The sequence below is a fragment of the Ursus maritimus genome (genome assembly GCF_017311325.1).
Source record: "Ursus maritimus isolate PB19 chromosome X unlocalized genomic scaffold, ASM1731132v1 scaffold_X1, whole genome shotgun sequence".
Lineage (NCBI taxonomy): Eukaryota > Metazoa > Chordata > Mammalia > Carnivora > Ursidae > Ursus > Ursus maritimus.
Window position 1 is genome coordinate 65,135,697 of NW_024423319.1, and position 26,131 is coordinate 65,161,827.

At 40.4% G+C, this 26,131-nt stretch overlaps 1 protein-coding gene across 3 annotated transcripts in view; it reads right to left on the reverse strand.

The window, feature by feature from the left end:
* UPRT (uracil phosphoribosyltransferase homolog) overlaps positions 1-26,131 on the reverse strand; it is a 37,785-nt gene that overhangs the window by 5,170 nt on the left and 6,484 nt on the right. For all 3 annotated transcript variants that reach the window (XM_040630505.1, XM_008703060.2, XM_008703061.2), the window contains exons 2-4: positions 6,050-6,092; positions 2,588-2,657; positions 1,484-1,546 (exon numbers count right to left, since the gene is read on the reverse strand). In XM_040630505.1, coding sequence (XP_040486439.1) covers positions 1,484-1,546; positions 2,588-2,657; positions 6,050-6,092 — 176 coding nt within the window. The remainder of the gene's footprint in view (positions 1-1,483; positions 1,547-2,587; positions 2,658-6,049; positions 6,093-26,131) is intronic.

A 26,131-nucleotide genomic window follows, 5' to 3' on the forward strand; every position in this document is an offset into this window, starting at 1 on the left:
GCCTTTAAACCACCTCAACCTGTTATTTTCATCTGAAAAAAAAATACAGAAGATTTATGGAAGAATTGGGCTACAGAGCAAGGTGATATCAGGAGGTATCACTACACCCCAGCAATGACTTCAACGGCAGAAGTTTGCCGGCAAACAGTGAAAAACTATATTGTTCCTTCCCTCCCCTCCGCCAAGAACCATAACCAACACTATTACTACCCCCTTGGTTTCTGAACACAGTTATTTTTTAGTCTAAATTCCTTTAAGGAAATGATTGCCAAAATGAATCATTCTCGTACCACCTTCCAGATTTTAGGCTGTATCAGAACTCTATCTGCACTATTATTTACTTCATAGTTTTAACTATTTTACATTTATTTTAAGAGGAAACTTTCTATCACTGGTGTAAACATAAAAGCAGTTTCTAATATATATGAAAATCCGCCAATAGCTAATAAGGTTAAAAAATAACCCTGACTGTGCATGACCCCATGGTCATCTGCTATATACCAGGCATGTGAGGACGCTGCTGCCTTTAGGGCAAGAATTGGACTGAAATAGAAGAAAAAATGCCTTAAAAGCCCATCTCCATTGTCTTCACCAGAAATAACATTGTCCTGAAAATCCTGTCATTGCTTAAAAGCTACCTTCTATTAAAAAGGGAGCTTAAAGCTCCTATTCTACTTGAGGCATTCAACTGTTCACAAACAGAAATTCACAGCCAGAGAAAAGGCAATGCTTATAGGTGAAAAAAAAAATCCACCTGTCTCCAGTGCAAGTGAGGCTTCCACCGAACCTTGGATCTTGTGTAAAAATTTATTTATTTAGTTAGGTAGTTGCCAAAAGGAAGTAATCATCCCCATGGAACAGGCAGACATTCTAATTACAGGCACGTGATTTTGTTGCACAAAGGATTGGTTTAAAAGAGTAATCAGTCGGACTCAAACACAAATACAGCATTTATAAGACCACCAACTGGAAATGCCTAGAGTTAATAACAGTTAAGTGCTTTTGCCCTATGGTCACATACACATCAAATATAAAACTAAAAACATTGAATAAGTCATTCAGTCCAGCTCCCGACAGGGTAGGACTGTTCCCTACAAAAGCAATTTAAGAAAAAACTATATATTTCTCCAGTCAGGTATCCAAAGTTCCACAGGCCTGAATTTGTGCCATATTCCATCAGTCTTCAAGCTGCCCTGTTCTCCCCAAGCGGGCACCTTCTCATCCTCCTATCCTACCCTGAATCTCTCCGAAAGCTGGCTTGCCCGTGGGCCAGGCCACTAGAGTAGATGCTCTGCAGTTAAAATTGGTCAAACTCAGCAACACACAGGCCATGATCCAAGGCACCATGAGGACAGACAACACAGGTGGTGAGATTTAAGTTAAGGCAGGCTGCAATTATGACAGAAAAGCCCACCCCTCTCCCAGAAAACAACTGTTTTTCTGTGCGTGCAAAGAGACAAGAATCACACATATGCAAACCTACCGCTTCTCATTATGCTGACCCCACAGTTTCCCTTCTCAAATTTCACTCCTTCATACTTGTACCCTGTTGGGGAATAAAATCAAAGAATTTCTCTCTCATTACTGGAGCAATCCACTTATTTTTAAAGTGCCTATAGTTTAAAGCCAATGGGTACAGAGCAACTCTTGTCTAGACATTCTGTATAACCTCTTAGGTTCCCTGTGAAAGTAATGAGAAGTCATGATTTTTCAGTTATTTCTTAATTCTTCATAAGAAACCTGGGGGGATAATTGGGAGACGGGGACTTCATCGAGTAGGAACAGGACTTATGACAGCATGATATTCACATACACGTTCCTCAAATTGAATTCAGAGGGGAATCACTGCACTCTGAGCGCTATAACCCCATCAACTCAAACTGGGACCTCACTGTGAGGCACAGCAGAGAGCCTCCTCATTCCTTCCCTTTTTATGAGCTTCCACTCTGCCTTAAAAAGCAGAAGACAAAGGCTGAAGTAGTTACCAGGACGTGTTCAACCCTTGGTGTCATCCTGAATCTGTATCAATTATGATGCAACAAGCTCAGCCCCTAATTTTCATAAAGTCAACCTTTGAATAGAACAGATTCCATTATTTACTAGAGAACAAAATCAGAATTTCAAATCCCTGAAACAGGGATCTTCAGCTGTGTCTATTAGAGTAAAACAAAGGACTCTCTCTGGATCTCATCATTTTTAGTTTTCTTCGTCTTTTTTACGCCTCATTCTTTTACCTGGACTTTCAATGCCAAACCAACCCACCCATTTATTCATACCAGCAGCTTCCCCACAGAAGTGAAGATAAGCTGCCAGCAATTCTTAACTCTGGTCCCAATGGGCTGTCATCAAGGGCAACACTTGCATGCTAAAGAATATTTATTAACTTTAACTTGAATTGACAAGCAAGCCATTAACAAAGTCATCCACATAAATTTCTTTACTAAATGTCTCTGAGTTTATTAAGTTGTTTAAAAGAACAACTTCACCTAGACTCCTCATTTTGCATACTGATTTACTCAAACTGCTTTTTCCCCCCAAATTCTCAGAATTTTCATGACAAGAATCTGAGAGTAACAGCCCTGGTTACCTGTTGGGGTGGTCACCATGCATTCTTTATATGGCAGCTGATTCAGTCCCTCTTCCACAACAAGTCTGATCTAGAGAGTCAAAAGAAGAAGGAGGGTGAGAGCCTGCCAGGTCTAGTGTTAGCTGTTAGCTTCAGGAGCTGAACATTAGGCGCAAAGTCAGTAACACAACAGGTGAGGGTTTAGCTTACGGAGGTAGGAAGGGGGCCCCCTATCACGGGTTAGATGCAGAAACAGATCCAAATGCTAGGCTGCTTGCTGCTGGGTATCCAACCTTGGGAGGTGCACGACTGCTGCCAAAAGGCTCAAGTATGCTTTCCGATTCTCGTTCAGTTAGTCCAGCCGATACTATGAGAGATGCGAAACTACAAGTGACAAGAGTCACCCTTGGAAGTAATATGCTTCTGGTAACTCTGAAAACAGTGCCCGCTGGGAACTTCTCCTCCTTGTTCAGTACTTTGAAATTAAGTTGGATTCCTTTTAACAAAGGCTCGTCATAATGCAAATAAAACCTGAAACTTCTCAGGAGGAAATAAATGAATGGACAGGGCTGAATCAATTTCCTGAGCTTGAAGTAGGAGCCAGTAGAATGCACTGGGGCTTCTTGGCTTCAAAAAAAAAAAAAAGGCTCCAAATGATCTTAATGTGTGGTACAGAGGAAAGAATCCATCAGAGCTACTAGAAATACCCTCCAAAATCCAGATATGATATTCCTATGAGCACCCAGAGCCTACTACAATAAAGGCAGTGCTGAGTCTGCAATGCACTTTTTCTCTAATCAATATTACATTACTGATTAAGAATTGGGAACAGCAGGGAGAAAGACCATGTTCTGTCATCACAACACAACACCTTGCTGCCATTAAAATGATCAATGCTAAATGGGCCAGCATTTTGTCAGCCTAAAGCAGCAGTGGGTCCAGCAACCTGATGAACACTGTGTATGTATGCACATTCATCTCTAGCCACCACCTTCTGGGGAGGTGAAGGTTTCTTATGAGCAAGTGGAAGGGAAAAAAAGGATCCTTTTCTTTGGATAGGCTACATCTCCTAGTACCACTCTTCTTCTTTCTTTTTTTAAGATTTAGTTATTTGAGAGAGAGAGAGGTAGAGAAATAGCGTGGGGGGGGGAGTGGGCAGAGGGAGAAGGAGAGTCTCAAGCAGACTCCCTGCTGAGCGTGGAGCTTGACGTAGGATGTGATCTCATGACCCTGAGTTCATGACCTACCTGAGCCAAAATCAAGAGTCAGGCACTTAATGGACTGAGCTACCCTGGCGCCTCTCCCAGTAACACTCCTCTAAAGAGTCTTACCTCCTGCCCATCTCCTGCAACTCTGGGACAGAAATCAGTATGTCCAAGCCTTGCAGGAGAACATAAAACCAGCAGAAGGGTGACTTAATATAAGGAACTCAAGATCGGAGTGCCAGGGAAGCCAATCCTGACAAATCTAGGATAGAATTAACGTCAACTATAATGGGACCCTTGTGCTAGAACAGACAGTGTACTAGAAATCCTCAATACCACAAACCTAAATAGCGCCAGTCCCGACCACAACCTCAAAAGACCCTCTGTACACTCTCCCAATATCAGAACCTTCAAAGCCAACTGCAGAGAACACAAAAGGTCCAATTTACCATCCCCTCCTGTCAATTGTCATGGGTCCTTATCATCTTATTTGATTACAATATAATGCCTGCCCTTTCAAGCAAGTATTTTACAATAACCATGAACTTAACTCCTACCTTCTATAGACAAAAGGCAAAGAAAGCAAAGGAAAGAAGAACCATTTTCTACTAATGAACACCAACACTTCTGTTTTCTCCACAGTAGCCAATGACACAAGTTCCTTCCTCCTTGAACCCATTCCTTCGGTTTGATAAAAGCATAAAGACAGAATGGCCTAACTATCGCTCCAGGAGTGTCAACTACACTGACCTCGATGCGATCCGAGGGTTATTACTGCCCCTGGAAGCTCAAATGATTGTAAACAGAAGTGGCCTCTGAACCAGGGAGACTTAAAGCCAAAAGCATGACAGGCGCTGCCTACACACCTTTGGAATTAATATTTTCCCCAGGGAAAATCTAAATGAAAAGTTTCATGCCTTTTTCCCCCTCATGCTCCCTTTAACAATCTATCTTCTATTCTCCGATTACACCTGTTTGGTTAATAAGCCACTTTTCTTTCTTTCCCAAACTAAATACTGACAACAGCATTTCGAATGTGAACTCCATGAAATCAGGGACAACGTCTGTTGTCTTCACTGCGGTATCTCCTCCCCCTGCAACACAGCTTAGCCCAGTGCCTGACTCGAGTTCAGCACATATTTCATCAATAGATGAACACTAATCGCCACAGCAGAAAATGTGTCAACCTTATTCTAAGCACTGAGCACACTTAGATGTAAACACAAGAAGGAAATGCAGCGCTTTACCTGAAAACAACCCAACTTGGCCTGAGATCCTCTCAGACTTCACTAGCTAAACTGAACTGGGCTTATCAGAAAGGATGAACACTGACCATTTATAGTGATGTGGATGGAACTAGAGGGTTTTATGCTGAAAGAAGTAAGTCAATCAGAGAAAGACAATTATCATATGGTTTCACTCATATGTGGAATATAAGAAACAGCACAGAGCATCATAGGCGAAAGGAGGGAAAACTGAATGGGAAGTCATCAGAAAGGGAGACAAAGCATGAAAGACTCTTAACTACAGGAACCAAACTGAGGGTTGCTGGAGGGGAGATGGGTGGGGGGATGGCGTAACTGGGTGATGGGCATTAAGGATGGCACGTGACGTGATGAGCACTGGGTGTTAGAGGCAACTCATGAATTACCGAACTCTACATCTGGAACTAATGATGTACTACATGTTGGCTAATTGAGTTTAAATTTAAATTTTTAAAAAATTTTTAAAAAAGGTTTCCTTCACAAATTTAAAAATAAATAAATAAATAAATAAACTGAATTGGGCTTGGCCAGTCCTTAACAGGAAGTCCCTGAGGAAAGTATATCCAGTCCAACTTAGTATTTCACATGTGAGGATAGTACAGAAAAGGCAAAATAAATAACCCCTCAGGCAAATTACAAGTGGGGGTATTAGTGTTTCTGTATTAAATGAGTACCACAAGGGTAACTACTAGGTCTCCTTACATCTTTGGTTTTCTTTTAATGTACTTCACTTCACTGTCCTAAGATGACATATCTAAGGGTTGCCAAGACCCACCTGAGAGGTAGAAGTACCTCAGAATGACAGAGATGAGTTCATGGGCAATGTTTTGAGGTGAAAGGGATTGAGGCACAGCTTTAATGAAAGAGTAGAAATAATACTTCAGAAGCCTACCAGGATGACGATTACTTGGCACAATCTCTTTCACCGCCCAGAATAGAACGAAAAAGTCACCTGGCCTACTATGATTATATCACTAGGAACAATGAAAGAAAAATGGAAAGCCTCCACCTACCAAACGATCCGCAGAAAACATGAAGTCCCCTCTACTGGCTGTCCTAGAAAGAAAGTAGTATAAATTTTAGTCCAGATTAGAGCTTTAAGGGAAAATATTACTTAACACATACAGTAACAATGCTATTAAGACCTATTACATACTTAAAGCCTAAAAGCTTACATGTACAAACTACCACCGAAGCAAGATATTTTTCACTAGGATACAGGGACGTAAATGGAATGACTTGATAAATATTATTGAAAATGCTTCCTTGATATCAACACTGGAGACAGGAATTGAAAAGATCATGCAGTCGCCCTCCCACTGAGCTGCCCAAGTATGTATTATCCAACCAGGATGAATGAAGCTCCCCCTACAAGAGGGCAGCAAGCCCACAGCTCAAGGTAAGAGAAAAACTTCCACAGGATGAAAACCAGGTTCTTCCCATTCTCCCCCTCCAATCACCTTGATCTAAAACCCGCATCACCAAGATAAGTACCCCGTCTACTTTGTCTCTAATCCTTTTAGTAATGAGAATGACACAAACAAATCAATCCTCTACTTTTGCTGCTGTTTTCAAGAATGCATAACCTAACTTCCAAGACCTCTTTTGCAAATTATTGATAATTTGTTCCTTTTGCCTGTTTTTTTTCAATCAAATACTTTATCCCCTAGATCTTTCTGCCATTTTTCTGTACATTTCCTTCTGGTCAACACTTTCATATCCTGAGGTGCCCAAGTAATAATAATGCAAAGTTGCACCTACCCACCTAACCAACCCAAAAGGGAATGTTAAAAGGCTGACATATTTTTCTGTATGTGAAAATCTCATATTGTTCTACCCCCTTCTCCCATATAAGTGAAATAATTTGACTGAACAGACTGATTTACAGTTTATGTACTTATAAATCCCCATCTGCCTATCCAGAGCATACCTAAAATATTCCAACACAGCATCAAAATGGCATATGCAAACATGTATTACCTCAGTACACCATTCATCACTACTCCTTTTTTACCAAGCTGCATTTATTTTTTCTGACAGGAAAAAGCAATGAAATATCCCCGACACAAATGACATTTGGTTTCTTAGAGTAACCACAGTGGTATCATATTACAGATATTAACTCTCTAAAATATGACCCATAATTGAGCAATAGCAAGAATATAGGCCTGTAACCTTTATAAATATTCCTTAAATTCAGAAAACTATCCACACATACCTATACACACACACACACACACACACACAGACACACACGCAGACACACACACAGACACACACACAGCCCATTTAAAACAGGCTGTATTTAAAGAACAAACTGATGGTGGCCAGAGGGGAGGGGGATAAAGGGATGTGTGAAGGCAAGTGGGAGACAGAAGCTTCCAGTCACCGAATGAATAAGTCATGGGAATAAAAGGCACAGCATAAAGAATATAGTCCATGATACCGTAATTGTGGAATCGTTATGTTGTACACCTGAAACTAATATAACATTGTGTGTCAACTATACTCAAATTAAAAAAATAAATTAAATAAGTAAATAAAACTATTTCACATACTGTGGTTTTTATATAAAACTACACTATTACGCTAGCACCTTTCATTTCTGGAATTAATCTTCACAATATGCTTGTCAAGGAAATGAAAGTTGGTGACCTACAAAAAGTACTGAAGCCTACTTTCTGTCTGCTAGACCTGTACAAGCAGACAATCTAGACAGCCAGAACAGTTTTTCAATAGGGAGGGAAAATGTGGATTTGCCTCAAAAGAAATATTCAGTAATATTTCTTGGGAACACATTTGAAATACTTGTTTTTAATGTCTCAACAGTTGCACATAAATTTATTACATAGAAAAGTCACACTGTGATCAGAGTTGTCCAAATCCATTATTTTACTTTAAAATCAGACATTTTAACACCTTTCATATTCTCCCCCAAAATATCAGCTTCAGCGGATAACTTTTCCATAATCATCACCTTCTCTACATTCCAAAAAAGTACATGCTAGAGCTGTCATCTCTTGATAGCTATTTGACTTCCAATTAAAGCATTTACTGCTCCAAGTCATCCCACTACAAACAGTAATTACCAAACCGTCTCCTGCTATTTTAGACCCACACTGTTCAAGACCCATACCGTGTACTTTAAAATCCATGTAGAAATTAAACTACAGCTAGAATATAATAAGTTGACTGCATTTTTTAAAAACCACAGTGGTCTTCAATATTCACATCTAAATCCTTAACATTGTTAACACTAGAGTTTCATAAAACAGATATACCTGTCAGATCAACAAGTTGCACATACTCTCTGAACCCCTATTTTATGCCCAACACCGCACTGAAGTGTTTGTTAATAAAGGAGTTTCAACCCAAACCCAGGTCTTATCTTATTCACTCCATACACTTTGTTTCAAATCGTCTCAAAATCATTTTTTTAAAAAACTCTTATACTAAAAACAAGGTTCTGAAAGTCACTTTAATCATCTTCTATCTAATAACAGTCCCAAATAAAATCGAATGCAAAATTATCACAAAGCAACAAAAATTGACACACATTCCTGGGATATTCTAAACTATAGCCAAATGATCAAATATCAAATATTTCAACAGTGATATCCAGACACTCCTAATTCAGAACATGGAAACCTAATTAGTGTTAAGCCGAGCATTTTTTAATTGTACAACCTCCAAACAGGATTAATAATGCAGACCTAATCATATCTGCGGATACACTTTTCTTGGCACTCCCCTCCCCTCAACAAGTGTGTCACATATCTGTAGCAACAAAATGAAACCCAAAGGCAGCCATTTAAAAAAAATTATCTTCACAATGAAATAACAAAAGAATGAGAATCATACAGGAAGTCAAATCCTCGTTCTAATGCGGACCTGGTAAACCTGACTCTTCCCTACTTAATGCTGTCTATAAAGCACCTTAAAATTTCTACAGAGGCAGGGCACCTGGGTGGCTCAGTTGGTTAAGCGTTTGCCTTTGGCTCAGGTCATGATCTTGGGGTCCTGGAACTGAGCCCCACATCGGGCTCCCTGCTCAGCGGAAGCCTGCTTCTCCTGCTCCCTCTGCTGTTTCCCCTGCTTGAGCTCTCTGGCTTGCTCTCTCTCTCTCTCTGTCAAATAAACAAGTAAAATCTTTAAAAAGAAAACTCTACAGAGGCTTCAGCAATTGTGTATATTTAAAAACATGCATGTTTCATAGCAAATGCAAACCAAGATGAAACCTCTTGAATCTCACTGAACTCTATTTACTTATCATCCATGACATATACAACTATGACAGAGGAATGTTTTTATAAAATTAAAAAAATTAAAACTTCAAGTAGACATCCTCTCCCCTGTTCTTTCTAGTTCTTACTACTACTACTACTACTACTACTACTACTACTACTAGAGGAATTCTCTAGTGTGTTGCAAGATGTCCTCCCCTGGGACAATCACGAATTCAGTTTCTACAGCAGAAATTGCCATTTGATCACTCTCTGCTACTTCTCTTTATTCAGAATAAACTTGACAGCTCCCCCTTTTATTTACAAAAACCATTTTAACAACTACACATGCACACGCACACTCACACTAAGCGTACAAAGATTTACTTACAAAGGTTTTCTAAAAAGGTCTGAAAGTTACAGCAGGTACCTAATATTATACATATATTACTCCCTTCTTTACCAGAGGTCACTATTTATTAAAAACTTCCTTGGTGGTAAGTATTAAGCACTTTTGGTGCATTATCTGATCTACTCCTCACACAACCTTAAGAGGTTGATTCCATTACTATCACTTTAGTGATGAAAATGGTGAGGCTTACAGAGGTGAAGTACTTCAAGGTACTTCCCAGCCTGAAGTTCTCTGATTCCAAGTTCCCGATAAAGCCATTATTTATTTTGCTCTAATGAGGGAATGTTTTCTAAAGGTGACAGTTTTGAGATATATTTTAATTTCTCTCCCTACAAATCAGACTGGCATGCATATACAATTCAAACAATGAAATAGAGGCTGGGAGGCAAATAAAAAAACATCATTAAAATACTCCTTCTGAAGAGGGAGAAGTTGCCATTATAACATGGCTTGTAAACAAGCTAACACATACAAGAACACACCCTTTTCAAAAATTATTACATCAAAACCTCTGACCTTTAACTTAAAACAATTTAATTTAAATCAAATCCCAGTAGCACTGATTTAGGTGTCATTTAAAAAACAAGGCCTGAGGAGGGAGTTAAGATGGCACAGTAGTAGGGGGAGCTAGGCTTGCCTCGTCTCTAAATCACAGCTAAATAAAAATCAAAACTTTCTGAACACCTGAGAGATCCACCTGAATGGTGAAGAGAACGAACTGGAGAACTAGAGAGAAAAGAAGCCACATCGTGGAAGTAGGACATGATACCGGGGAGAAAAGAATTGTGGGTGCCGCGGAGGGGAGGGAGTCTTAATCTCAGAGAGAGGAAAGAGAGAAACAGAAGGCAGCATGCGGGGAACTGCACGAGAGAGATAGACTTACCCAACACCATTCAACACCAGACTGACAGATTATTTCAAGTTTTTACAAGCACTGGAGCCCAAAGTCTGAAGTTTTAGAAGTCCGGGCCACCGCTGGGACGCAGGCAGAGCAGTGCTCCTGTGGGGAAGGAGGGCAGAAGCCCAGGAGTGGACAGTGTGCTCTGAGGATCCCCTGAGTTGCACAGGTAGAAATAGTTTCCCTTCTTGTAGGGCATCTGGGGGAGGTAGAACAGCCTCTCAGCGGACACAAAAGCTAGCAGATGCCAAAGTGAGACCCCATTTATTAGCACAGGAACAGAGACACCTGCTGAGGGAAGCAAACCTTGGTGCCAGCTTTCTGCTGCACTTTACCATAAACTCCAGTCACTGTGCAATCGTGCTAATGGGCACCATCAGCAGTGTGGGGAGACCCTCTCTCAGAGGATCAGCATGGGTCCACGTGCACCACGTCCCTAAAATTCGGAGTTTGGAGTTTTGAAACCAAGCCATGTGTCTGAGATAAAACACAGGAGTTCTGTACCACTTGGCAGGCAGACAGCTTGGAGGCAGGGATCTGACAGAGGCCAGGGGCACAAGAGGGGTGAATATTTGCTTTTCTGTGAGGGCTTTCTGAAGAGTGGTAGACAGGAACTCTCTGCTCTGGGGACAAGAGAGCAGAGCGATGCCATTGCCCGCCCCCCGTCCCCATCACCACTGACCTACTTCAACGAGCAACACAGCACCAGTGGACCTGGAGTCTGGAGCTACGTGCACCAAGCACCCTCCTGCCTCCCCTCCCCACCCCCTGCAGGTGCATCTCCACTAGGGCAAATCTACCAGACAATCAGTGCATCAGGCCCCTCCCCCAGAAGACCAGCGCAAATCCTTTACATGCACCAAATCTACTGATCACAGAGTACTGCAAAGCTTCAGCTCTAGGGGAAATAGGATCTAGCTTTTTTTTTTTTTTTTTGACCTCTTCTTAATACAGCCATTACCCTTAGGAGCAGGAATATAACAGGCTTTCCTAACAATCACACACACAAAAAAACAGTGACCTAGAATAAATGACAAGGTGGAGGAATTCACCCCAAAAGAAAGAACAGGAAGAAGTCACGGCCGGGGATTTAATCAATACAGATACAAGTAAGATGTTTGAACCAGAATTTAAATCAACAATTATAAAGATACTAGCTGGGCTTGAGAAAAGCATAGAAGACACCAGAGAATCCCTTACTGCAGAGATAAAAGAACTAAAATCTAGTAAGGCCAAAATTACAAATGCTATAACCAAGATGCAAACCTGAATGGCTGCCATGACAATGAGGATGGACAAAGCAGAGGAGTAAATCAGTGATACAGAAGATAAAAGCATGGAAAACCATGAAACTGAAAAGAAGAGGGAAAGAAAAGTACTGGATCACCAATGTAGACTCAGGAAACTCAGCAACTCCATGAAGCATAGCATTTCTATCACAGGGGTCCCAGAAGAAGAGAGAGAAAAAGGAGATTTATTTGAACAAATTATAACTGAAAACTATCCTAATCTGGGAAAAGAAACAGACATTGAAATCCAAAAAGCACAGAGAACTCCCATTAAATTCAACAAAAGCTGATGATCACCAAGACATATCACAGCCAAATCACAAAATACATAGACAAGGAAAGAATCCTGAAACCAGCAAGGGAAAAAGAGTCCTTAACCTACAAGGGAAGACAGAACAGGTTTCCAACAGATACCTCCATAAACTCTTGGCTGGCCAGAAGAAAGTGGCAGGATATGTTCAATATGCTGCATGGGAAAAAATCTGCAGCCAAGAATATTTTATCCAGCAAGGCTGTCATTCAGGATAGAAGGAGAAATAAAGAATTTCCCAGACAAACAAAACCAAAGGAGCTCATGACCACTAAACCATCCCTGCAAGAAATATAGAAGGGGCCTCTTCAGATGGGGGAAAAAAAGAACAAAGATGACAAAAATTAGGAAAGAACAGAGAACACCAGAAACACCAACTTTACAGGTAATACAATGGCACCAAATTCTTATCTATCAATAATCACTCTGAATGTAAATGGATTAAATACCACAATCAAAACACACAGCGTACTAGAATGGATTTTAAAAAAGACCCACGTACAAGACCCACGTGCATGCTGCCTACAAGACTCATTTTATTTTATTTTTTACTGGCATTATCAAGACATACATATTTTTTTCAAATTTTTATTTAAATTCTAGTTAGTTAACATACAGTACAATAGTGGTTGCAGGAGTAGAATTCAGGGGTTCATCACTTACAACAGCCAGTGCTCATCATAACAAGTGCCCTCCTTAATAATACCCATCACCCATCAAGCCCATCCCCCACCCAGCTTCCTCCATCAATCCTCAGTTTGTTTGCTATCATTAAGAGTTACAAGAGACCAAATTTAGACCTAAAGACACCTGCAGATTGAAAGTGAGGAGATGGAAAACCATCTATCATGCTAATGGACATCAAAAGAAACTCAGATTAGCCATACTTATATCAAACGAGATTTGAAACCAAGACTTAACAAGAGATGAAGGGCACTGTATCATAATTAAGGGGTCTGTCCATCAAGAAGATGTAACAACTCTAGGTATTTATGCCCCCAACTTTGGAGCACCCAAATATATAAATCAATTAATAACATACATAAAGAAACTCATTGATAATAATACAATAAAAGTAGAGGACTTAATTTTTTTTAAGATTTTATTCATTTGACAGAGAGAGAGACAGCCAGTGAGAGAGGGAACACAAGCAGGGGGAGTGGGAGAGGAAGAAGCAGGCTCCCAGTGGAAGAGCCTGACGTGGGGCTCGATCCCGGAACACCAGGATCACGCCCTGAGCCAAAGGCAGATGCTTAACGACTGAGCCGCCCAGGTGCCCCAAAGTAGAGGACTTTAATACCACACTTGCAGCAATGCACAGACCACCTACACAGAAAATCAAGAAGGAAACGATGGCTTTGAATGACACACTGGACCAGATGGACTTAACAGACATTTTCAGAACATTTCATCCTAAAGAGCAGAATACACATTCTTTTCAAGTGCACATGGTACATTCTTCAGAACAGATTACACACTGGATCACAAATCAGCCCACAAGTACAAAAAGACTGAGATTATACCATGCCTATTTTCAGACCACAATGCTATGAAACTTGAGGTCAACCACAAGAAAAAATTTGGAAAGACTACAAATACATGGAGGTTAAAGAACATCCAACTAAAGAAAGAATGGGTTAGCCAGGAAATTAAAGATGAAAAAAAAAAAGATACATGGACCCAATGAAAATGAAAACATCACAGTCCAAAACCTTTGGGAGGGAGCAAAGGTGGTCCTAAGAGGGAAGTATATTGCAATACAGGCCTACCTCAAGAAGCAAGAAAAGCCTCAAATACACAACCTAACCATGCACCTAAAGGAGCTAGAAAAGGAACAGCAAATAAAGGGTAAAGCCAGGAGAAGGGAAATAATAAAGATTAGAGCAGAAATAAATGATATAGAAACCAAAAAACTATAAAAATTCAATGAAACTAAGAGCTGCTTCTTTGGAAGAAAAACTGATAAACCCCTAGCCAGACTTATCAAAAAGAAAAGAGAAAGAACCCAAATAAATAAAACAAATGAAAGAGGAGAGATCACAATCAACACCACAGAAATAGAAACAATTATAAGAGAATATTATGAAAAGTTACATGCCAACAAACTGGGCAATCTGGAAGAAATGGACAAATTCCTAGAAACATAAAAATGACCAACACTGAAAAAGGAAGAAATGGAAAATTTGAACAGACCCACCAGTAAAGAAATTGAATCAGTACTCAAAAATCTCTTAACAAACAAAGCCCAGGGCCAGATGGCTTCCTAAGGGAATTCTACCAAGCATTTCAAGATGAGTTAGTACCTATTCTTCTCAAACTGTTCCAAAAAATAGAATTGGAAGAAAACTTCCAAACTTTCTATGAAGCCAGCATTACCTTGATTACAAAACCAGACAAAGACCCCACTAAAAAGGAGAATTACAGGCAAATATCCCTGATGAACACGGATGTAAAAATTCTCAATAAAACACTAGCAAATCAAATTCAACAATACATTAGAAGAATTATTCACCACGATCAACTGGGATTTATTCCCGACTGCAGGGGTGGTTCAATATTCACAAATCAATCAATGTGACACAACTCATTAATAAAAGAAAGGATAAGAACCATATGATCCTCTCAATCAATGCAGAAAAAGCATTTAAAAAATAGAGCATCCATTCTTGATTAAAAAAACCCTCAACAAGGAGGAACAGAGGTAACATACCTCAACATCATAAAGGTTATATAGGAAATATCCACAACTAATATCATCCTCAATGGAGAAAAACTTTTCCTCTATGGTCAGGAGCAAGACAGGGATATCCACTTTCACCACTACTATTTAACATACTTTAGGAACAGCAATCAGACAATACAAAGAAATAAAAGGCATCCAAATCGGCAAAGAAAAAGTCAAACTTTCACTATTTGCAGACGACATGATACTCTATACAGAAAACCAAAAGACGGGGCGCCTGGGTGGCACAGCGGTTAAGCGTCTGCCTTCGGCTCAGGGCGTGATCCCGGCGTTATGGGATCGAGCCCCACATCAGGCTCCTCCGCTATGAGCCTGCTTCTTCCTCTCCCACTCCCCCTGCTTGTGTTCCCTCTCTCACTGGCTGTCTCTATCTCTGTCAAATAAATAAAATCTTTAAAAAAAAAAAAGAAAACCAAAAGACTCCACCAAAAAATTGCTACACCTAATACATGAATTCAGCAAAGTTGCAAGATATAAAATTAGTGTATAGAAATCTGGTGCATTTCTATACACCAATAACGAAGCAGCAGGAAAAGAAATCAAGGAATCCATCCCATTTACAAATGCACCAAAAACCATGAGATACCTAGGAATAAACCTAACCAAAGAGATAAAAGATCAGTACTCTGAAAATTATAGAACACTTATTAAAGATATTGAAGAGGACACAAAGAAATGAGAAAAAATTCCATGCTCATGGACTGGAAGATCAAATACTGTTAAAATGTCCTGGCGCCTGGGTGGCTCAGTCATTAAGCATCTGCCTTCGGCTCAGGGCGTGATCCGGAGTCCTGGAATCGAGCCCCGCGTCGGGCTCCTCTGCTGGGAGCCTGCTTCTTCCTCTCCCACTACCCCTGCTTGTGTTCCCTCTCTTGCTGGCTGTCTCTCTCTCTCTGTCAAATAAATAAATAAAATCTTTTAAAAAATATTGTTAAAATGTCTACACTACCTAAAGCAATCTACACATTTAATGCAATCCCTATGAGAATACCACCAGCATTTTTCACAGAGCTAGAAAAAACAATCCTACAATTTGTATGGAACCACAAAACACCCTGAATAGCCAAAGCAATTTTGAAGAAGAAAAGCAAAGCTCATGATTCTGGACTTGAAGCAATATTGCAAAGCTGTAGTTATTAAGACAGTATGGTACAGGCACAAAAACAGACACATAGATCAATGGAACAGAATAGAAAACCCAGAAATGGACTCACAACTATATGGACAACTAATCTCTGACAAAGCAGGAAAGAATGTCCAATGGAAAAAAGTCTCTTCAACAAATGTTTTTGGGAAAACTGGACAGCAGCATGCAGAAGAATGAAGCTGGACCACTGTCTTACACCATACACAAAAATGAATTAGAAATGGATGAAAGACCTAAATGTGAGACAGGAAACCATCAAAATCCTAGAGGGGAACACAGGCAAGAACTCTGACCATAGCAACTTCTTATTAGATATGTCTCTAGAGGCAAAGGAAACAAAAGCAAAAATGAACTATGGGACTTCATCAAGATAAAAAGCGTCTGCACAGCAAAGGAAACAATCAGCAAAACTAAAAGGCGGCCTATGGAGGGAGAGAAAATATTTGCAACGACATATCTGATAAAGGGTTAGTACCAAAATCTGTAAAGAATTTATACAACTCAACACTCAAAACACAAATAATCCAGTTAAAAAATGGGCGGAAGACATGAATAGACATTTTTCCAAAGCAGACATTCAGATGGCCAACAGATACATGAAAAGATGCTCGAGATCACTCATCATCAGGGAAATACAAATCAAAACCATAATGAGATACCACCTCACACCTGTCAGAATGACTAAAGTCAACCACTTTGCATCCTGGCAAGGATGCGAAGAAAGGGGAAGCCTCTTACACTGTTGGTAGGAATGCAAACTGGTACAGCCACTCTGGAAAACAGTACACAGTTTCCTCAAAAAGTTAAAAATAGAGCTACCCTAGGACCCAGCCAGTGTACTCCTAGGTATTTACCCAAAGGATACAAAAGTACAGATTTGAAGAGGTACATGCACCTGGATATTTACAGCAGCCCTATCCACAAAAGCTAAACTATGGAAAGAGCCCAAATGCCCATCGACTGATGAATGGATAAAGAAGTGATATATACATACAATGGAATATTACTCGGTCATAAAAAGAATTAAATTTTCCCATTTGCAACAAGGTGGATGGAGCTAGAGTGTATTATGCTAAGTGAAATAAGTCAGAGAAAGACAAATACCATATGATTTCACTCATATGTGGAATTTAAGAAGCAAAAAAGATGAACATATGTGAAGGGAAAAAAAGCAAAAAAGAGAGTGAGACAAACCATAAGACTCTTAAGGACAGATAACAAACTGAGGGTTAATGGAGGGAGGTGGGTGGGGGATGGGCTAAATGGGTGATGGGTATCAAGGAGGGCACTTGTAATGATGAGCACTGTGTTTTATTTTTTTTTTAAGATTTTATTTATTTGACAGAGAGATACAGCAAGAGAGGGAACACAAGCAGGGGGAGTGGGAGAGGGAGAAGCAGGCTTCCTGCTGAGCAGGGAGCCTGATGCAGGGCTCCATCCCAGGACCCCAGGATCATAACCTGAGCCAAAGGCTCAGGCTGAGCCACCCAGGCGCCCCAGCATTATGTTTTATATGTAAGTGATGAATCACTAAATTCTACCCCTGAAACCAATATTACACTATGTTAATTAACTAGAATTAAAGTAACAGTTTTTTTAAAAAAATTAATTAATTAAAAAAAAACAAGGATTATTTTCAACATTTGGGGTGGGAGAAGTTAGGGTTAACATAGGGTTGCCAGATTTAGCAAATAAAAATACAGAACACCCAGTTAAATTTGCATTTCAGAAGCTTGTCCCCGTTCAATGTTTAGGATATAAGAAAAAGAGTTCATTGTTTATCTGAATTCAAACTCAACTGGGTGTCCTGTATTTTACCTGGAAACCTAAGAAAAAAGAACTAAATAGACCCAAATTCAGTTCTATTATGTTTTTGTTTTTGATTTTTTTTAAGCAACAGGTAAAAGGGAAGTGGAACATAAAAGCTTTTCCGGCAGGTTTAAAACAAAGGAATGTTTTATTTAGAGTCAATGGTTAGTCAAGGCTCTGAAAACATAACTCTACTTCCAAAGCTATTTTGTTATAAAGTGATCACTAAAATAAAGAATAACTCCAAGGTATGTCATGGTAAGCAGATGTTTTGTAAATGATTTTCTGCCTCCTTCCTTCACCCTTAGAAAAACAACCCCCGGTGAAGTCCTTGGAGCAAAACGAATCTGATGTGATAAACTAAAAATACATGTATTGCTTTTACTACCTACTAGATACAAGTCAGCAAAGCCATAATCTCTAACACCTTCTTAAAAAACTATTAAAATAGAGTCAATATTTACTTGCACCTCAAAGCAGAGTTTAATGGAAGTGTTCAAAATCAGGTAGAAAAAGAAGAGAAACTACCATTTTCCCTTAGAACCCAGGCTTCTGTCATTCAGAAGGTTACTATTTTTATAATGATTGCATATTAATTCCCTTATGTGACAGGTACTATGCCAGGCCAGATTTTCTTTATGCCTCCCTGGAGCATAGACTAGTTGGTGAGACATTACTAGGACATGACCAATAAATATTGTAACAAGGGTATGCATAGTTTAAAGAGGTGACTCCTCCTTCCTGGCCTAAAAGCCAATTAGAAAAGTCACATGTAGGGGCGCCTAGGTGGCTCAGTTGGTTAATCGTCTGTCTTCAGCTCAGGTCATGATACCAGGGTCCTGGATCGAGCCCCACATCGGGCTCCCTGCACAGCTGGGAGCCTGCTTCTCTCCCCATGCTGTTCCCCCTGCTTGTGCTCTCTCTCCCTCTCTCTGTCAAATAAATAAATAAAATCTTTGAAAAAACTTCACATGTAAAACCAAAACCATGTCCATGTTTTATTTATTTTTTTAAAGATTTTATTTATTTATTTATTTGACAGAGAGAGAGACAGCCAGCCAGAGAGGGAACACAAGCAGGGAGAGTGGGAGAGGAAGAAGCAGGCTCATAGCGGAGGAGCCTGATGTGGGGCTCGATCCCATAACACCGGGATCACGCCCTGAGCCGAAGGCAGACGCCCAACAACTGAGCCACCCAGGCGCCCCCATGTCCATGTTTTAAAGAACTTGCAGGTCACAGTTTTTTTTTTTCTGTGGTGAACATTTTGATTTTGTACAAGTAGAGAAAATAGCTGAGATTCCTCCATTCTTAGGGTAATGCCAGGCCAGGCTTTCCAGGCCAGTTCGGTTTGGTGTGTGGAATCCCTAGTTCAGCCTACATCCCGAATCCGAAGCCAGGCAAATCACCAGGCAAGGGAGAATGGCTATTCTCCCAAGAGCAGTGGCCCAGCCTGAGCACAGCACAATCACCCACGGTATTTGTAAAGCTACAGGTGCTCAGGTTCCACCTAAGACTACCCTAAGGTTACCAAAAAATTTATTCGGGGGGAAGAAAAAGATTCACCAGGCAATTCAGATGCACAGCCTCGGTTACGAACATTACATCCTAGTCAGACCACTCAAATCACATCAGGCTGCATTCACATTAGGGCTAAACAGGACATTCATCCATCCTGAGGTTGTCTCCCCTCCACCTGACTAAAAAAATAAAGTCACAAGGCTGATTTGGCTCCTTCTTTAGTGTTACTTCCCAGATTTAAATACTGTGAGAATGCTCAGTTTTCATCCCAGTTGTCTGCTGAGGTCATGCCGAAGCCCTTCCACGGACAAGTATAAGGAAAGACTCAACAGCTCATGAAACTGCTTTACTTTAACATTTCGGGAGACAAAAGAAAAAAATTGGGGAGGGGAGATGATCCTTTAAATACATTGCCTTAAAGATGAGGTCGTGAATTATGATCAAGGGAAAAGTACATCACACTCAGATTTTGCTGAGTTTTGTATATAAAGGAAGAAGGAAGAGAAGGATGTTTTTGTTGTTAAAAAACTGAAAATGAAGGAGTGATTTTTCTTCCCAAGTTCACCAGTTACCTATGTGTGACTCAGTAAATAATCTGCTCTCTCAATGTTTAGATGCCTGAACTCTCTAAGAGAGAAAACCATTTACTTGAAATTCATTAATACAACCAACATATTATATTGAAAATACTGGACATTTTAAAAAAGACATTTTAGATGTCTTTTAGATTTACAACATGCAGCCCTGTGGCTCAACCTCCATTTCTCCATTGCAAAGTCAATTCAGAAAGCAGTCCCTTCAACAGCTAGATACCAAAGATCAGGATCAATAAAACTGCTTCTTTTATCAGCTCCACAGTGCACATATATGATGTCACATCAAAATAGAAAAGAGCGTAAGCTCCGAAGAAGACAGGATATGATAACTGATGGCAACTTCCATAGCTTGATCTATGTAAATATAGCTCCTCTTACCACAGGCACCCTACACCAGCTCCCAAGAGGGGATGAAACAGGTCTTATTTGTGTGAGGGGATGCCAAATTTTGAAGATAAAGGAACAGAGGCCTCTGTTAACAGATATGATTAACAAAAACAAACCTAAAACACTGTCTCCAGCCTAAATAACTAAGCATCAATTAGTTATCAAGAATTCTAGTGAGTCTCTCTATACCATATCAAAGCAGGATGAAAACTACCTAGGATCTCTCAATGTTGCTTTTTAAAATAAGAATGTGAGGAGCGCCTGGATGGCTCAGTCGGTTAAGCAGTTAAGCGTCTGTCCTCAGCTCAGGTCATGATCGCGGGGTCCTACTCAGTGGGTAGCCTGCTTTTCCCTCTGCCTGCCACTCCCCCTGCTTGTGCTCTCTTTCTCTGCCAAATAAATAAATAAATAAATAAATAAAATCTTTTAAAATTAAAAAAAAAGAATGTGAGCTCTATATAAATTCCTTTTACTCTCTCCTGGCCCTTATGAATATAATTAGAACCATGCACAAATCGAAACACGAAGGCTGGCATAGCTCTTCACAGTTTATAACAAATGTTCAGACAGTATCTTGTTTTAGCATCCCAGGAGCTCCATGAGATATTACCACATCCTCATTTAACAATGACAAAGCTGAAGCACAGAGACTAAACATCTTGCCTAAGATCACTCTGGACCCTGCTATCTCTTTCCAAACTCACAAAAGAAAAAAAAAAGATTTCACTTACACTCACGTTTACTATACAACCTAGGATTTTCTGAACAATGCAGTACAATCAAGTACTGATGTTGTCATACACGAATGCTGAACTTCATGCCCTCTCCAAATCCTACAGCAACAGTGTACCTTACATTGTCCTTACATTTGTGAAATGTAATGAAAGCTAAGGAATCCTCACCCCATAAAAAAGGCACATAGGCAAATGTTCAGAGTAGCATTATTCATAACAGCCAAAGAGTGGAAACCACCCAAACATCCATCATCTGAGGACAGATAAACAAAATATGGTATATCAATACAGTGGAATATCACTCAGCTAAAAAAGGAATGGTGTACTGATACAATGTGGATGACACTTGAAAACATTATGCTAAATGAAAAAAACTACTCACACATAAGACCATATGTTATATGACTCCATCTATATGAAATGTCCAGAATAGGCAACTTAAGAGATAGAAAGTATATTAGCAGTTGTCTAGATTAGTGGTTGGGTGGGTTGAGGGGAAATGGGGAGTGAATGCTCACGTGTACAGGTTTCTTGCTGAGGTAATGACGATGTTCTAAAATCGATTGCGGTGATGGTCGCACAGCCATGAAAATACTTAAAACCACTCAATTGTGCACTTCAAATGGTGTATTATATGGTATGCAAATCACATCTCAATAAGGATGTTATTTAAAAACAATCATTAAAATACACATAATGAGAGGTTCCGGTTCCAAGATGGCGGAGGAGCAGGAGACCTAAAGTTCGTCTGGTCCCAGGAATTCAGCTAGAGAGCTACCAAACCATTCTGAATACCTATGAACGCAACTGGAGAATGAAGAAAAGAGTAGCAGAAACTCTATGAACAGAAAAGCGACCACTTTCAGCAAGGAGGAGAAAAGACGGAGGAGGAGTAGGGGACACCTTTCTCAGCTGGTCCCGAGTCGAGCTGGATTATCTACCAGACCATCTTGAAGCCCACGGAATCAGCCTGAGACACAGGAAGATACATCTGGATCTCTACAAATGAACATCTCCAGCGCTGAGTATTGAGGTACGAAGTGGGGAGCCGTGAAACCGTGCACAGATATCGGAAGATAAACGGAACGGGGAGGGAGCTGACGTGCTTGGGCACCGGGAAGCAGTAGCCACCTGCACGGGGAGCGGGCCAGACTGGCGGACCAGCACCTGTGAGAGGGCAGACTGAGACCCTGAGCCTGGGAACGCGCTAGTGCGACCAGACTGAAAACCGGAACTCCAGAGCGCACACTCGAACTAAACTAAAACTGAGAGCTCGGGAGCGCGAACGGGAACCGGAGAGGCTGGCGGGGTTAGAAGCACAAAGGACAGAGACTTGCCAGCCTGGAAGTGAGGGCTGCGAGAGTGGCCAAGGGGAACACAACCCGGGGCGCCGCGGGGTTTTCAGCAGCACCGACAGAAACAGAGTTAAAGTGGCCAAGAGAGCTCAGAGGAGAGCAGACTGCAATCTCTCTGTTCTGAGACAGAAGCTAAGATACAGCCACTGCTGCTCTGATTCTCAGAAGAGTCACAGAAAACCGCCAGGGAAAGACGCCAGAGAACAAAAGCCTAGAAACACCAGCTCACATTGTGCCCATCCCCATCCCCTCTTGCAGGGGACAAGGAGACTCTACCCAAACAGGGTTGCTTGAGTATCGGCGTGGCAGGCCCCTCCCCCAGAAGGCAGGCTGAAAAATCAAGAAGCCCACATCCCTAAGGTCCCTATAAAACAAGTGCACACTGCCTGGGTTCTGGTCAATAATTTGGGCTCTGGGCATCCCCGTGACCTCTACTCACCAGAATGATGAGGAAGAGATATCCCTCCAGCAAAGAAAAGATAATGAGTCTGTGGCCTCTGGCACAGAACTAATGGATATGGATATAACCAAATTATTAGAAATGGAGTTCAGACCATGAGAGACTGTGGACTCTGGGAAACAGAGGGCTTCAGAGGGGAGGGGGTGGGGAATTGGGATAGGCCGGTGTGGGTATTAAGAAGGGCACATATTGCATGGTGCACTGGGTATTATACGCAAATAATGAACCATGGAACATTGCATCAAAAACTGTGGATGTACTGTATGGTGACTAATATAACAAAATAAAAATTATATAAAAAAAAGAAATGGAGTTGAGTAACAATGGTCAAGATGATGTGTAGGATTGAAAATAATATTAACGAAAATATTAACGAGAATATAAAATCTCTAAGGGCGGAAATGAGAGCGAATCTGGCAGAAATGTAAAATGCTATGAATCAAATGCAGTCTAAACTAGACGCTCTAAAGGCCAGGGTAAATGAGGCAGAAGAACAAATTAGTGAATTGGAGGATGGGATGGTAGAAGAGAAAGTGAAAACAGAAACTTGGCTCAAAAAAATCCAATCTCAAGAATGTTGATTACGGGAGATTACTGACTCAATGAAAGGTTCCAATGTCAGAATCACTGGCATCCCCAAGGGGGTGGAGAAAGAGAGAGGTCTAGAAGAGATATTTGAACAAATTGTAGCTGAGAACTTCCCTAATCTGACAGAGGAAACAAGCATTCGTGTCCAAGAGGCAGAGAGTACCCACCAAGGTCAATGAGAACAGACCTACACCACGTCACATCATAGTGCATTTCGCAAATATTAGATCCAACGATACAGTATTGAAAGCGCCCAGGGGGAAGAAAATCCTTACATACAGAGGGGAAAATATCAGAATAACATCAGATCTGTCTACAGAGACCTGGCAGGCTAGGAAGGGTTGGCAGGGTATTTTCAAAGCTCTATCTGAGAAGAACATGCAGCCAAGGATTCTTTATCCATCAAGGCTGTCATTCAGAACTGATGGAGAGATAAGGACCTTCCAGGAGTGGCAGAAACTGAAGGAATTTCTAACCACCAAACCAGCTGTACATGAGATATTAAGAGTGGTTCTATAAAAGTAAAAAGGCCCCGAGAGTGATACAGAAATTTAAATCTATAGAAACAAAGAGTTCACAGGCAACATGACATCATTAAAATCATATCTCTCAATAATCACTCTTAATGTGAAAGGCCTAAATGCTCCCATAAACGCCACAGGGTTGCAGATTGAATCAAAAGACACGACCCATCCATTTGCTGTCTACAAGAGACTCATTTTGAACCTAAAGATACATCCAGACTGAAAGTGAAGGGATAGAAAACCATTTTTCATGACAATGGACCTCAAAAGAAAGCTGGGGTAGCAATTCTCATATCAGACAGATTACATTTTAAATTAAAGACTGTTGTTAGAGATACAGAAGGACACTATATTATTCTTAAAGGATGTATCCAAAAAGTGGATATGACAATTATAAATATCTATGCCCCCAACAGGGGAGCAGCTAGATACACAAGCCAACTCTTAACCAGAATAAAGAGACATATAGGTAATAATACGATAATAGTAGGGGACCTCAACACTCCACACTCAGCAATAGACAGATCACCTAAGCAGAAAATCAACAAAGAAACAAGAGCTTTGAATGACATACTAGACCAGATGGACCTCATAGATATATATTGAACACTACACCCCAGAACAACAGAATACTCATTCTTTTCGAATGCACATGGAACTTTCTCCAGAACAGACCATATACTGGGTCACAAAACAGGTCTCAACCGATACCAAAAGATTGGGATTATTCCCTGCATATTCTCAGACCACAATGCTTTGAAACTGGAACTGAATCACAAGGAAAAATCTGGAAGAAACTCAAACCCTTGGAAACTAAAAACCATCCTGCTCAAGAATGATTTGGTAAACCAGGAAATTAAAAATCAGTTTAAACAATTTTTGGAGACCAATGAAAACGAAAACACATCGGTCCAAAACCTATGGGTAGTCCTAAGGGGTAAAAACATAGCCATCCAAGACTCACTCAAAAGAACAGAAAAATCTAAAATGCAGTTTTTATATTCTCACCTTAAGAAGCTGGAGCTGGAACAAAAGAACAGGCTTAACCCACACACGAGAAGGCAGTTGATCAAGATTACAGCAGAGATCAATGAATTAGAAACCAGGAGCACAGTAGAGCAGATCAACAGAACTGTATGGTGACTAACATAATATATATATATTAAAGATTGATAAGCCACTGTCCATACTTATTCAAAAGAATAGAAAAGGGACCCAAATAAATAAAATTATGATTAAAATGGGAGAGATCACGACCAACACCAAGGAAATAGGAAAGATCATTAGAGACTTTTATCAACAACTTAATGCCAATAAGTTAAACAACCTGGAAGAAATGGATGCCTTCTTGGAAACCTATAAACTACCAAGACTGAAACAGGAAGAAGTTGATTATTTAAACAGACAAATTAATTATGAAGAGATTGAAGCAGTGATCAAAAACCTCCCCAAAAACAAGACTCCAGGGCCTGACGGATTCCCCGGGGATTTCTACCAAACATTCAAAGAAGAAATAATACCTATTCTCCTGAAGCTGTTTCAAAAAATAGAAACAGAAGGAATACTACCAAACTCATTCTATGAGGCCAGTATTACCTTGATCCCCAAACCAGGCAAAGACCCCCTCAAAAAGGAGAATTACAGACCAATATCCCTGATGAATATGGATGCCAAAATTCTCAACAAGATCCTAGCTAATAGGATCCAACAGTACATTAAAAGGATTATCCATCAAGACCAAGTGGGAGTCATCCCTGGGATGAAAGGGTGGTTCAACATTTGCAAATCGATCAGTGTGATAGATCATATCAACAAGAAAAGAGTCAAGAACCATATGAGCCTCTCAATTGATGCAGAAAAAGCATTTGACAAAATACAACATCCTTTCCTGATTAAAACACTCCAGAGTATAGGGATAGAGGGTACATTCCTCAATTTCATAAAGACCATCTATGAAAAGCCTACGGCGAATATCATTCTCAACCAGGAAAAGCTGAAAGCCTTTCCCTTAAGATCAGGAACACGACAAGGATGCCCACTCTCGCCATTATCATTCAACATAGTACTAGAAGTCCTTGCAACAGCAATCAGACAACAAAAAG